The 15,036-nt window shown below is 47.0% G+C and overlaps 1 protein-coding gene across 2 annotated transcripts in view; it reads right to left on the bottom strand.

Moving 5' to 3' along the window:
• Positions 1-14,421, bottom strand: part of B4GALNT3 (beta-1,4-N-acetyl-galactosaminyltransferase 3) — a 141,736-nt gene extending 127,315 nt beyond the window's left edge. The window contains exon 1 of one of the 2 annotated variants that reach the window (XM_025930390.2): positions 13,909-14,421. In XM_025930390.2, the coding sequence (XP_025786175.2) occupies positions 13,909-14,077 (169 nt within the window). In that variant the 5' untranslated portion in view covers positions 14,078-14,421. The remainder of the gene's footprint in view (positions 1-13,908) is intronic. The other variant, XM_086714370.1, reaches the window with a different exon arrangement.
• Between the last annotated feature and the right edge of the window lie 615 nt (positions 14,422-15,036).

The following is a 15,036-nucleotide window of genomic DNA, read 5'->3' as shown; positions in this document are numbered from 1 at the left end:
GCTTCTCTAACAACCCTAGTGGGAGTACATAAGACCAACCCAGATAAAGTAGAAATAAAAGAAAATATTTAAAAGAACCAAAGAAAATATCAACTTTGAGTTTCAGACAACTTAAGTGCAAGAGAAGTTCCAAAAATGGTTAAGGTCAACTGGCACGGAAGTAAGAAAGCCTTCAGGAAATAGATGGGTTAAAAGCACGGGTAGAGCTTTGAAAAAGCAAGCATAAGGAATATCATGAGACTGGACAGCAGCATTCAAGAGTCTGGAAGAAGACCAGCTCAAGACGGAGGAGACACCAACTCTGGTTCTCCAAGGACAAGAAGTGACAGTGAAGCTATTGCTCTCTGGACGGTTACTTCCAGAGTTTATACACGCTGTTCTCTATCTCTTACCAGTGGGACTGCTTCCTGACTCTCTTTCTCCCACCTAACATCCGTCCCCTGTAACTACAGTAAAGGGATTTAATTGGAAGGACATCCCCAAATCAATCAAACTCTGGGAAGTTACCATGTACCAGGTAGTGGACAAAGCACTCAAGCAGAATTCTTGGCTAGGGACCCACGGATAGGTGTCAGGGCCTGTGTACCTCCCCAAAATAGCATGCAAAACATACGAGGGGGCAGGCAAATTTCTGGGGAGAGGATCCACACTTTCTTCATCAGATTCTACAAGGTATGCGAGCCACAAAAGGTTAAAAAACTCTGCACTAGGGAGACAACGGGGGAAAATGCCCAGGTCCAGCACTCTAGAAATTCACTATCCCATGGGGGAAGACAAACACAGACATAAATAACTCTGATGCAAGGCAGATTTTGATAAGTGCACTAATGGAGGTAAAAAAAAAAAAAAAAAAAAAAAAAAAGCCATGAGGGAAGGGGAACAGGAGGGGAACAGAGGTTGATTCCAATTGCACTGTGGATAGGACATCCTCTCCCAGATCCTGGTTTTGGGATCCAAGTTTGTCCTGAGGAAAACCAACCACTACTACTTCTCCTCAGGCCCAGACAGAGCCTTTGACTAGCCCCTCTTTCTCAGGTACTCCCAGTGGAAAACTGAGTCTAAGGCTGACTCTATTCCTGCCAGGGAGGTGAAAGAAGGACATTGTTTTCAGGACAATGGGAGGCAGTAGGAAGAAGATGCTCAACCTGAGAATGAGCAATGACTCCCTTCTACATTTTTCCCTCTTTAACCCAGTTCCCATTCTCTAAATTCCTGAGGTACTCACTCATTTTGTGCTCAAGCATGTCCTCTACCCCTAGTTGTCTATTTTAGGTAAGTCATTTCTCAGAGCACTCCCTCATTCTCCAAGCTCATCTTTTCTCTCACCTCTGTGCCCAGAAATTTTGTGCCATTACCATGTTTCATTTTCTTCCAAGAACTAATCACCATCTGAAATTCTTTTGTTGATTTATGTGTTTATTATCTGTCTTTTTTTCATGAAATGTAAGCTCGATGACAGCAAAGGCTTTGAATTTCTGGTTCCCTTCAATATTCTAATATCTAGAACATTGTCTGGCACATATGAAGGGTGCAATAAATATCTGTGGAATGAATGTCTCCTGTTCCACTGTATTCTCCTGCAGGACCAGCACAATATCATAGCCCCAGAGAGGAGAATGTACGGAGAAATGAAAGTACTTTTTACTCATGAGAACATCTTTTGAGGTGCTGATTGTGCAGAGCCACCCTTAAAATGATCAAGGCAGTGTAGCCAGAGAACCTCATGTGAAACCTACAACCCAACATTCTGTCACCTTCTACATCAATTTTACCACCAAATTCCGTCACTTCTTTGACAGGTCTCAACTATTCTCTGTCACCCTTCTCAACTAGACACTCACTGCCCATACTTTAGGTCGCTGTGATAACTACCTGAGTGGTCCCTCTATTTCTAAGGCATCCTGCAAACTTCCAACAGTTTAATCTACCTATAATCATAGTTCCCAGGACATAAAAGGTATTCAACAAATGTCTGAAGGATCAAAGTAAAATCAGTGGATGAAAATAATAAAACACTGTGTTCATCACATCAAATCCCTGCTTTAAAAAATCTAGGGGCGCTTGGGTGGCTCAGTCAGTTGAGCGTCCGACTTCGGCTCAGGTCATGATCTCACAGTTTGTGAGTTCAAGCCCTGCGTTGTGCCCTGTGCTGACAGCTCAGAGCCTGGAGCCTGCTTCAGATTGTGTATCTCTCTCTCTCTCTGCCCTTCCCCTACTCGTGCTCTGTCTCTCAAAATAAACATTAAAAAAATTAAATTAAAAAAATCTATGTTGCTCCCCATCAAGTCCAAACTCAGCAGCCTGGCACATGAGACTCCAGTCATGTCACAACCGCTGTACCCACCTCATCTCCTTTTACCGTGTGAGCCTCTGTGCTACAGGATTACCTTTGCTTGTACATACAACTCCCAATAATTACAGGCCATTGGGGCTGGAAATGGTCTTAAAAATTCAAGCCAAAGGACTCCTCTTTGGGAAATACAGTGAAATACTAAGAAATGGTGGACAAAATATGACAAACTTCTTTTTATTTACATAGTGAAGCATCCCATAAAGTAAGAGAAATCTCTAGGGGCCAAAAAATGAAGAACTGAGGGGTGCCTGGCTGGTCCGGTCAGTAGAGCATCTGACTCTTGATCTTCGGGTCGTGAGTTCAAGCCCCATGTTGGGCATAGAGTTTACTTAAAAAAAAAAAAAAAAAATGAACTGAACATCAGAGCAGCAAGCAGATACTAACACTCTGGCAGCTTCTTAGTTTGGGGCAACCAACAACTTTAGATAATAGATTATAAAAAATAAATTTGTTTTGGGGCACCTGGGTGGCTCAGTCAGTTGAGTGTCTGACTTCGGCTCAGGTCATGATCTCGCAGTCTGTGAGTTCCAGCCCCGCGTCGGGCTCTGTGCTGACAGCTCAGAGCCTGGAGCCTGCTTCCGATTCTGTGTCTCCCTCTCTCTCTGCCCCTCCCCCGCTCATGCTCTGCTCTCTCTCTCTCTCTCTCTCTCTCTCTGTCAAAAATAAATAAACATTAAAAAAAAATTTTGTTTTAAGTTATTAAAACTGCAAGAATATAGTATTTAAATAGCATTTTATTTTTTTTTTTATTTTTTTATTTTTATTTTTTTTTCAACGTTTATTTATTTTGGGGACAGAGAGAGACAGAGCATGAACGGGGGAGGGGCAGAGAGAGAGGGAGACACAGAATTGGAAACAGCTTCCAGGCTCCGAGCCATCAGCCCAGAGCCTGACGCGGGGCTCGAACTCATGGACCGCGAGATCGTGACCTGGCTGAAGTCGGACACTTAACCGACTGCGCCACCCAGGCGCCCCTTAAATAGCATTTTAAAAGGAACTTGAAATAGAACCAAATAAAACTTACAGCTTTGAAAAATATAGTCATTGAATCAACTGAGAAAATGGGGTAATGCCTCCCTCTCGATTTCTCTTCCAAATTTTCTACCCTTCATTGGGCCTGTGCGGTTTCCCCTGCCTTCCCCTGGAAGTTGTTCACCTGAGATCTCCCCATCATCCTCTCCCTTTTTCCAGCCCCTCAACTCAGCCAAAACAAAAAAAGACAACCAAGAATTGAGATGCTCCATTAACACTTTGTCCCTGGTTCATGAGGGAATCCTCAATGTCCTCATTCTTCCTGCTAATCTTTGACTCAGAGGTGGTGGTGAGTGGAGTTAGGAGACCAGCTGTTTGGTGAGGGGAGGGTGTGCATGTGCACATGCCTGCATGCATCCATTTGAACCCAGGGTTGGCAGGCAGGGTGGAAAGGAGTGGATCAGAGGATTTGTAAGAAGATCTCAGCAGAGAGGCCTTTAATCTTTGAGGCAACTGCTTGTGTGGAGACCATGTTGTCAGAAATGACCTTGGAGACCAAGTAGCCAGTAGCACTGGGATAGCTGCCACCTCTTAGTTCAGGCAACTGAGTCATGGAAGGTCAGGGTCAGAATGTCCCTTTGACCCCTTGGTGACACCAGAGAGGTTCCAAACCTACTCCTGAAAGAGGCATCTCCTTCCACAGACTTTGAAACTGAAGCCCTCTAAAAGAAAAGGCACCTGGCCAAGGACCCTCGATAAGTCAGTTACAGAGCCAGGATTTAAACTATGATAACTGCCCAAAATTCCTGCCTTCCAGTCCTAGAAATCCTGCGTGCTACTCAGGGGCATGCAGCAGAGTGACAGGCTACTACTGCCAACTGCAGAGCTTGTGTGCCCTGACCATCCCTGACAGATCTCTCATTCTCAGCAAATCCTTGACTTCTAGCCCACCCCTCCCACCCCCTAATGCAAATCTTTGCCAGGGATGGGGATAGAAAGATGGAGGCAGTGCCGAAGAAAAATAAGGGTGACTAAAAAATATGTATTTGCTGGCAGGTGTTGAACATGGATGGCCTGGGGACTGATGAGGACTGGGCACAGCTGGGACACGGACTGAGATGCTGAAGAAACACTGGCAAAGGGCTAGTTGAGGAATGTATCTATCCATTCCTGCCTGCCCAGCCATTTTCTAATTCCTACCTGACTGTAAACACTCAGGGGAAGTGATGGGACCAAACATTCATTGAGCTCTTAATATGTACAAGGCTTATGTTAAATCCAACTGGGCACCTAATATGTGCTGGGCTCACTAAATCTTATTTAGTCATAAGAAAATCTCTACAGGGAAGGCATTATTGCCCCAGTTGCCCAGATGAAGCATCTGGGGCTTGAAAAGGACTAAGTACCTTATGCAAAGTCCTGCAACTAGTGAGTAACAGAGCTTGGATTTGAGCCCTGCCTCGTCTTCAAAGTCCATAATTTTTTCCAGGAACTATCAATGCTTTCTTCCCCACTCAGTCCCCTACAAGAAAGTAAATGCTCCATAAACATTTTAGGTTTTAAAATGAATCACCGCTGCAGCCATTCAACATTGGGAAAATAAATAAAAATTGAAAAATACAAAAAAAATTGAAAAATACACATCACTCGATTTCTGGTTATTTACGTATCAAATCCTTGGTCTGTTTGGAATGTCATTTCTCTGTAACCACCCCACCTTTCTGTCTCTTTTTCCCTTCCTTGGGCCCTCTTCCCAGGTCTTGATACCACAAAGCACAATTCAACCTGCTATGGAGTAGGAGGCATGTATAGCCTCTGCTAAGCACCACAAGAACACAGTTTAAAAGAAGAAATTAGGGGCGCCTGGGTGGCTCAGTTGGTTGAGCATCCGACTTTGGCTCAGGTCATGATCTCACAGTTCGTGTTTGAGCCCCATGTCAGGCTTTGCGCTGACAGCACAGAGCCTGGAGCCTGCTTCAAATTCTGTGTCTCCCTCTCTCTCTGCCCCTTCCCTGCTCACGCATGCACGCACTCTTTCTCAAAAATAAAAATAAATGAATGAATGAATGAATGAATGAATGAATGAATAAATGAAACTGGTAGAGGAGGCAGATAACATCTCTTCCCTGAGCCTGTTTTCTCATCTGTTAGTAAAGGGGCTGGATCTCTGATGGTTGTGACTTTATGCATCCATAAGCCACCTGTCTGGGCAGTGGCCACAGGTCTTCATGTGTATGGTCTCACCATTGGTCCAGCAGGGTGGGCATACAAGCTTGAGGTTCCTGGCCTTGTTGACCAGTCTCCTCAGTTGCTTTATCAGTAGTGATAGGGTGCCCCAAGCTTTATTGAATTTTCCTTGTATTTCTGTCACTATTTTTCACTGACACTGGCTAAGGCCCCAACATCTGTCAGTATATTCTAAGCTTTTAACGATACTCATAAAGAGGTGAGAATTTATTTCTGAATGTCATTCAACTTTTCAGCACCTAAATAAGCTAAAGACAAAAATAAAAAAAGATCAGGAAAATTATTTTTTGGCTTTTTTATCTAGAATTCTTGTTTAAGGTATTCCAGAATCCAGCATCTGGTTATCACAGTTTATTATACTTTATTTTTTTCTTTTCAACAATCTCTAGATGAAAGTAGTGGGATTACAGGTGATTTTTAATTTCTTCTTCATGTTTTTATATATACCACAGCACTTATATTGATTTGTTTTATGCCTTTGCTTCAGAAAAAGTTAAAGTGGTTTACAAGGATCATAGAATATAAGATGACATAAACTAGAAGTCATTGTGGGGTGAAAAGAAAAAATAAAGGTATAGGCATAAAATTGATACTAAAAGGCAGGTCACAAAGCCTTTTACACTTTTTTCAGGTGAACTAAAAATTGAATTCTAAAGTCTTCTAGTAACCAACACAAAGGAAAATACCTGGTGGTTATACAATTTATATGGACAATAAAAAAAATTGCTCAAAAGAAACATAGCTATTTCTCTCTCTCTTTTTTTAAGATTTTATTTTTTGGGCATCTGGGTGGCTCAGTCAGTTCAGCACCTGACTTCAGCTCAGGTCATGATCTGGCCGCGGTTCTCAAGTTTGAGCCCCACGTGGGGTTCTCTATTGTTAGTGGCAGAGCCTGCTTCAGACCCTCTGTCTCTGCTCTCTGCCCCTGCCCTACCAATGCATGCACGCTCTCTCTCTCAAAGATAAATAAACATTAAAAAAAAAAAAAAAAAGAGTTGGGGAGACTGAGTGCTCAGTCAGTTAAGCGTCCGACTTTAGCTCAGGTCATAATCTCATGTTTCGTGAGTTCAAGCCCTGCATCAGCCTCTACACTGAAAGTAAAGAGCCTGCTTGGGATACTCTCTCTCTCCCTCTCTCTATATCCCTCCCCCACTGACACCCTTTCTCTCGTTCTCAAAATAAATAAATAAATAAACTTAAAAATGTATATTTTTTACTTTTAAGTAATTTCTCCACCCAACCTGGGGCTCGAACCCACAACCCCTAGATCAAGGGTCACATACTCCACTGACTGAGCCACCCAGCTGCCCCCTAATGGACAGTTTCATAGGGCTAGATCACATAGCATTTAGGCTCTTGGTCTTCACTGGCCACTCCTTAAGTTATTATATCAGTTGTACTGGGGTACCTACAGCACAAGAAAGTAATTTTACAGGACTTAATGTGTTCTAGATACACAGCTGTCATCTGGTATGATGAACATGCATTATTTTTGTAATCATAAATATTAACTTTAAAATAAAGCACATATTTTCCTACACAAAGCATAAAAATAAGCTAAGTTAATCAGTCTGTCCTTGTGATAGTGACTGAAAGGGAATTCAAGGAGTGCTTCTGAAGTACTGGTAATATTCCGTTTCTTCATCAGGGTGCTCATTACACAGGTATGTTCAGTTTGTGAAAATTCAAGCTGTACACTTACATGTGTACTTTCTTTATATGTGCACTTTCCTGAACATATAAGATACTTCAGTGAAAAGTTACAAACAAAACAAAACAAAACACACACACATACACACACCCACACACACACAGAGCCAGGGACCACAAGGACGATTTGTATCCTTATTGTCTAAAAAAAATTGGTTTAAGGGCACCTGGGTGGCTCAGTCTGTTAAGCGTCCAACTCTTGATTTCGGCTCAGGTTGTGATCTCGCTGTTCATGAGATTGAGCCCCAAATCAGGCTCTGTGCTGACAGTGTGGACAAAGCCTGCTTGGGATTTTCTCCCTCCCTCTCTCTCTCTGCTCCTGCCCCACCCGCACGTGCTCACATGCATGCTCTCTCTCTCAAACTTAAAAAAAATTTTTTAAGTTGGTTAGTAGTTAAGAAATTTTTAAAAATTTAGCATAAAAAATAAATTACATACAAAAATATCACAAGGATAAAAATAATATTCATTCTTGCTTGTCTCATGGATACTTCTAACATTGAAAGCAGCACTTGTTAGAACCTAAAAGTCTGCAAAAATTTCAAGAGCTATCCATCATGGTTTGCTCAGAATATATAACATGTTCAGCCCAACGCCCTTTATATACAACATCCAAACTGTTCTCACCTTTTCCAGTAGTATTTTTTTTATATTGGGCAACATATAAATCTATTAATTGTGGATCACACGATTAAAGGGGTCTGAAAGCTCAGCTATACAGTTGGCCTGGTTTAGACCTCACCATCCTTGGATATAAGTAAAAGTGTTAGTGGAAAATAAAAGGGTAGGTTTTGAGACTGGTGGAACTTGGTACAGAACGAGACTCCAAGAACAGCCTCTAGGCCCCCTTCCAAAGCAAACTCTGCTATGGCGGCTGCTCCGCTCTGCTTCATAAAGCTCAGCACTAGAGGGCAAGACCAGGCTCTGTGGCCTGGAAAATTACTGCAGTGCAAGTACCAGCAGCTCCTAAAACCAGCACAGAAGTGGTTGCTTCAGAAGACCTCATGCTGCAAAGCAGTTATAACCATGCAGGGCATCTGAACAACTCCCAGGACAGGGAGTGGTAAGTAGCCTTAACACCCCTGAGCAGGTGAATGGCGCTTCAACTTGGACTGAGGGTGCCTGGCTGGCGTGGGCAGGAGAGGTGGCGAGATGTTTTGCTGCAATTCGCCTGGTCATGTCAGAAGGAGAACGGAAGAGACCAGGGAAAGGAGAGGCCAAGTCTGGGTAAGGTCTCCTACTGCCACATATGGCGTTCCGAGTACAGACCGCACTGGGTCCAAAGAAAACACACTTATGTAAAAAAGCATTGATGGCTTAATTCTTACCCTTTGCATATGTGTTGAAAGGCTATTGTTGTTTATACGTATTATGGTACAAGGAACAAGAATTCCTAGGTTCTATTCTTGGACTGTCACTGATAAACAAACTATCTGCCAGTGGAAAATATCAGGTGCTTGGAAATTCGGAGCTTACCATCCATAACCAGGAGGTATTTATTCAAGTGCCTAGTGTGTGCCCAGAATTGGATAGTGATTTCAAGATGCACACAACAGCCAGGTGGCCAGGATGGCAGCATAAAGAGACATAAGTAGGACGCAGGAATAGGAATCAGAGGTGCCATGGGAATGAAGGGCAGTCCGGCCAGCACAGCATGAAACACAGTCCCAGGCCACCCGGAGGACAGGAAGCAGTTGTGCTTCCCTTCAACACTTACCTCTGCCTGAGTGTCAACCCTCAGCCACACCATCACCGCTGTGCCCACACATCGGTCTCATTTGCTTCTCCTTCTCTGTCTGCCTGCATCTCAGGTTACTGTTCAGCCCTGAGTTACCTCTGCTACTAGAGGGTCTGTATCCTTTCCAGGTCAGAATGGCTGTGGTAACCCTGACCCCAGGAGCTGACATCTGTGGGTGTGCCTGCTTCAGCCCATTCAAAGTCAATCAGAAATCACAAGGGCCAACCAGAGAGATATGTTGCAGATTTAAGGCAGCAAAAGCCGATTAATTCCTGGGCTTGAGAATACTTTGGGGTTCAGCAGGTAAACCTGGCACTAAAACGGAGACATACCAGACCCAGCCTTGTGAGATCTAGAAAGAGGCTGGTGCATGCTATCATTCTGCCCTGGCTCTGTGCCCAAATGCAATCTCTTGGCTCCAGCAACAAGTTAGTCCCAGCAGTAGGTCAATTATAGAGCAAAGAACCTAGAAACCATTTTAGTCCAGACCTCTGCCCTCAGGCAGGATTTAGCTAATCCAATCTGAACAAATGGGTATAACTTGTTAAAACCTGCCAGAATGGAGAGTCTTTAACTTCCAATAATAGTCTGTTCCCAGGGCTGCTTTTCAGCTGGTACACACCAGTACAGCTGTACCAGTTATTAAAATTCAGAAATACTTTTTTTTAAATTTTTTTTAACATTTATTCATTATTGAGAGACAGAGAGAGACAGAGCATAAGCATGGGACGGGCAGAGAGAGGGGGAGACATGGAATCCGAAGCAGGCTCCAGGCTCCGAGCTATCAGCACAGACCCTGACGCAGGGCTCAAACCCACGAGCGGTGAGATCATGACCTGAGCTGACATCGGACACCCAACCCACTAAGCCACCCAGGTGCCCCAAAATTCAGAAATACTTATGAACATGTTGGTATACAGTGAGTGCCCCAAGCCCTCTGAATGTCCCACTACCACCCTAACCTGTCCCCAGGAGAGCTTCATGACTCAGCAGCTAAAGGGTTAATGCCAGCCACAGCAAGGGACCTTCAGTACCGTTTGTTCACGCATCATCCATACTAAAGTATCATAACACTGTTTTACCCTTGCCGGTTCCATCCTATAATGCTACCTACCCTATTCTAAAACTTTCAACTGCTTTTTCTTATCTACTGAAAAAATACCAGTCTTTGAGGTTGTTATTCAAAGTCTTTCATAATATAGCACCATCCTATATTCTCCCTCCTACTCTCTGCTTCATCAAACCCAGATGCTCAACATTCCCGAACATTAACTTTTCCTTGGTCTTTGTTTACCCTGCTTTCTGCCTGGAATGGCCTTCTCTTTCCATATCCATTAAAATCTTACCAACTCCTCAAGATCTCCTGCAATGCCACCACTTGCATGAAGTATTAGCTGAAAGCACCACATCCCATTTCCAGAAGTGTCACAGCAACATCTAGATTCTATATTTGTAAAACTTAATGATTGTTTCATATTACGATTATTTTTATATATGCACCTGAACTCTCCCTAGAGAGACAGCTGTTGAGAGGGCAGAAACCATAATCTAGTCATCATTATATCTAAGCGACCTAGCACAATGCGTTGCTCGAGGTATGTGCTAAATAAATATTTGTTTAAATGAGTGAGTGAACAGCTCTAATTCTTTTGTCCAAGGGACCCATTTTCTATCTGTTAAAGATTTGGGTTGTTTTTCTCTAAAGTTACTCCAATTGTGGTTGTATCTCTTTCTACATATGGAGCCCAAATTGCACATCATCCATATCTTAAACTACTGGGTTATTCCATGAAGATGAAGCAGGAAGCATGCTCCCCTGTCATTACTTTGCCACCCTGGAGTTTGTGACTGCCATTTCTCCATACACTTCTTCCAGCATCAGATCAATGTACCCGTCACACAGGGACAGGCAAATGAAAGGTTCTTGGTAAAGGAGGCTGGCCTTAACAGATGACAGGAAGGCTGATGGTAGAGTGAGTTGGCAGGGACTGCTAGAGAAAGGAGGCAGGGTGGCTTGTTGGGAAGCAGAGCCAAGATGGGACTCTGGTTGCTGTGGTCAAGGCCACGGATGCAGTCCTGGGAGGGAAGTTTTATTGCCCTGGTTGCTGTTGGTATGCCAGGGTGTAAAGGAGGGAATGCTAGCAAGACTTTCCCTACCTCTATTTTTAAATTCCTCCTCCCCTGCTCTCCCTCCAGGGGAAGAGTTCTGAGCTGGGAGTAAGACCTATAGGACAAGAGAGGACTTTGATGAAAGATGTCTGGGCTTCTTTAAAATAAAGAAGGATGGGAAACAAGGAGCCAGAAACCACAGCCACTGTTTAAATCTCATTCCAAAAGGAAATCCAGGAAAAAGTAGAATACAATGGGACAGCCCAGCATGAAAACACCCTGCACAGCAGATAGGTTTCGGGGTTCTAAGAGGCTGAGAAGAGGAAACAAATGACCCATCAGTACCCAGGCTTGGGCTCTCTTTAAAAATGATAGTTGGGGTGGTACCTGGTTGGCTCAGTCGGTTGAATGTCTGACTTCAGCTCAGGTCATGATCTCGTGGTGAGTTGGAGCCCCATATCGGGCTCACTGCTGTCAGACTGTCAGTGCAGAGCCCGCTTCGGATCCTTTGTCCCCCTGTCTGTGCCCTTCCCCTGCTTGTGCGCTCCCAAAAATAAATAAATATATATATATTTAAATGATGGTTAGAGAAATAAAGACATTGCTGAATTGGAAGCTAGGAACATTTTTCTGGGGAAGGGTCAGTTTGGGAAAGGAAACAAAGATTAAGGAAACCCAGTTGGTGGGGGGGGGTGCCTGGCTAGCTCAGTCTGTAGAGCACATGATTCTTGCTTTCAGGGTTGTGAGTTTGAGCCCCACACTGGGTGTAGAGCTTACTTAAAAATAAAATTTAAAAAAAAAGAAAGGAAACTCAGTCAGAGAGTTAAGATTCATCTAGAAGGGAAACCAAACAGACCCAAACAATTGATAGCCAAGGATGAGAAAGACAACAGGAGTTAGAAATCAGGAGCCAGCATGTGAGATTACCATGATGGCAAACTAGTTCTGGTCTCCAAGGAGAAAGCACACTTGAGGTAAGGGAAAAGTGTATTGGGGGGTGGGAGGGAAGAAGGGACATCATTAACTTCAGGGTCACAAAGCAACTGCTTTCCTCTGTTTTTAATCTGTGCAGAGGATCCCCCTGGTTACCACATTAACAAAATAGTAGCCACATTGAGAAGGGGTGTCCCAAGGAGAGAAGGGAGATCCTTTCCCAGGGCCTCCCACCTGCACACACTACAACTGGGCATGCCCACTTGGGATTGAGTGGCCACAGGATAGAAGAGTAGGCTCACTCTGTGTTTCAGAGGAAAGAACAAGGCTCAGGGGAGGGAAGAACAAGCTATGGGAAAGCAAATTTTGGCCATCAGAAGAAAACTCTCCAATTTGGAGCTGTGGGGCTAAGGCTAAGCAGAGCTGTCTTCATGATGTGCTGAAGCACAAGGCTCAAGCAGGAAAGATCACACAATCTAAGCATCCAGACTCCAAGGGACTCTGGAGATCATTTAGTCCAACTTTCTCCTACCTGAGAAGCTGTCATTTTCCCCATGATCCTCCAACTAGCTAGTGGCAGAACCAGGAACCCCAGTCTCTTAACTCACAGCCAGAATTACTTCAACAGAGAGGTTCTGCCGTAAATATATGTCTCTACCCTGAACCAGCTCAATTACTGACCTCAGTAATTCCCTCTCTTTGGCCACTGGAGGAGGCAAAGCACCACACCCAACTCTTGCAGAGCAGTTGACACAAGGACCTGTCCAAGCACCTTCTCACCGCAATGTCATCACCACACCTTCACAACTTCCTGAAAGTGGGAAGTGAAGGTATGGAAGACGATGTGCTAGAACTCCTCAGGCTTGGGCAGGGAACCGCCTCATCTGGGAGTTTCTCCACTCCTTTTTCCTGCCATTACTGTCCTTTTACAGTCCCTGACACTTTCAGAGTTTTACTTTGTTAGCTCCATCAACAGTACATTGAAAATAACTTCGGATGGCCAGGCTGTTGAATTAAAACGAGGAAGAGGTCTTTCCCTCCCATTTCCCTAGGAGGAAACTGAGGCACAGAAAAATTAACTGGCTTTGTCTAAGTTAAAAAGAGGAGTAGGAATCTAACTACTGCCTGGTCCACCGTGTCGTGCATTGTCTCCAAGAGCAGGGTCTGGTGAGTTTAGTAGGTTCCGCAGCGTTCCAAGGAGAGCTTCTCATAACTAGTTGGAGGGATTGCCAGAACGAGGAGAGGGGTCGGCTCAGTAAGGAAAAGGAAGGGCCTGGGAGGGGGGCGGCATAGGGGAAGGGGGAGGTGAGGGGGGTCTCGGAGGTATGGTTAAATAAAGAACCCCAGAAAGCGCAGCAGGACTGGAAACGGAGCAAGCCACAGAGAAGGCGATGAGCAAAGTTTGGGCCGCGCTAACCGGAGCGCGCCGCCTCGGCGGACACCGGCCGAGGGCACCCAGGGCACAAATCCCCAGCCCGCGCGTGGACCGCGCGTTTGTCTCGCTGGGGGGCTGCAAGCCGAGCGCTCTGGATGGAGGTGCCCGGCGTCTCGGCCGGCATCCCCGCGGGGCGGGCGGGAGCCTCTCTCCCCGCCGTCCTCCTAGGGGAGCAGCGAGCAGCCCCAAGGATGTCCCCGGCGGGCAGGCCCGGGCTCGGAACTCGGCGAACGGCCCCCCACACCCCCCTTCTCTCCCGGAGTAGGCAGCCGGGCGGCGCCGGGCACCTGGACACGAAAATGAGTTGGAAACCAGGTCTGAGCATGAGAGGCGGGTCTCCCCAAAGCGGGGGCCACCGTTCGTGTCTCCCCCCACCTCCGCGCCCTCCCCGTTCCCCCCGGCGCTACTTACTCCGATTCAGGGGGTTCCCGCCGACCTGGGCCGACGCCACCAGCTCCAGATAGAGAGTCCAGAGCCCCACGGACACCAGGGCGAGCGCCAGCAGCAGCCGGAAGCGCCTCCGCAGCAGCTTGACCGGGCGCAGGAGCAGCAGGAGAAGCGCGGCCCGGGGGCTCCCCATGGCGCGGCGCCCCGGCGGCCGCCGCCAGCGCGGGCTGCTCCGCACCCAGCCCCCGCCCCCCGGCCGGGCCCAGCGCCCCCGGCGCACGGCGGCCCAGCCCCAGTCCCTGCCCAGCGTCTCAGGGCTGCGCGGAGGCCGTGTCCCCCGGCCGCTCTCCAGCCGGGCGCCGGCTCATGCTCCGCGCGCGAGGAATCCCTCCGGCTGCGCGGGCGCCTCGCGCCGCCTCTCAGGTCTCTCTCGGCGAGCCGAGCCGGCGCCTCCTCCCCCGAGTGTCCTCCGCGCCCGGCTCTCCTCTCCACTCCTCTCCTCGTCGCAGGCTCGCAGCCGCCCGCCCTCCCTCCCGCCTCCTCGCCCGCTCGCCGGCTCTCACACTCTGTCCACAGGCAGGCTTCCCCTAGGTGCGCGCCGGCCCGCCTCTCCTCCGCCGCCTCCCGCTCCAGCTCTGGGAGCGACCGCACTCCCACCTGTCCCGCCCCCGCCCAGGCCCCGCCCCCGAGGCACAGGTGGACTCCGCCCCTGAGAAGCCCCAGGAAGAGGGGAGAGCCCCTCTGGGTGGCGAGAGATGCGGCCAGAGGTTGGCGCCACCGCCAACTCGGGACGTTTGGAGTGTAGGAGGGGGCCAGTTCTGATCCGAAACTGGTGTGATCGAGGGCAACTGAGGTACCGCCCAGGCATTTGGTGGTGGTGCGCCCCAAGCCGAAGTGAAGTAGAAACTGGGTAGGAGCGGGGTGGGGGGAGTGGGGGAGAGGTCATGCTGGGGAAGAGTTGGGGGTACCGCCTGAGGCTCCAGGGCCTTTCGTGGCCCGTGACGACCCTACTTCCTACTTTAGGTATCAAGAGTAGGCATGATATTAGTTGGAAGGCAATGACCACTGAACTCCGTCAGTTTCTTCCTCCAGGTTGGATCTGAACACCCTTCTGTCCCAGACTCAACCACATCAACAAGAGACGCTGGGGAA

The sequence above is a fragment of the Puma concolor genome, chromosome B4 (genome assembly GCF_028749965.1).
Source record: "Puma concolor isolate L17-30 chromosome B4, mPumCon1.1.hap2, whole genome shotgun sequence".
NCBI classification, from domain to species: Eukaryota; Metazoa; Chordata; class Mammalia; order Carnivora; family Felidae; genus Puma; species Puma concolor.
Note: the sequence above shows the minus strand (reverse complement) of the source record. Positions and strands in the feature narration are given on the sequence as shown.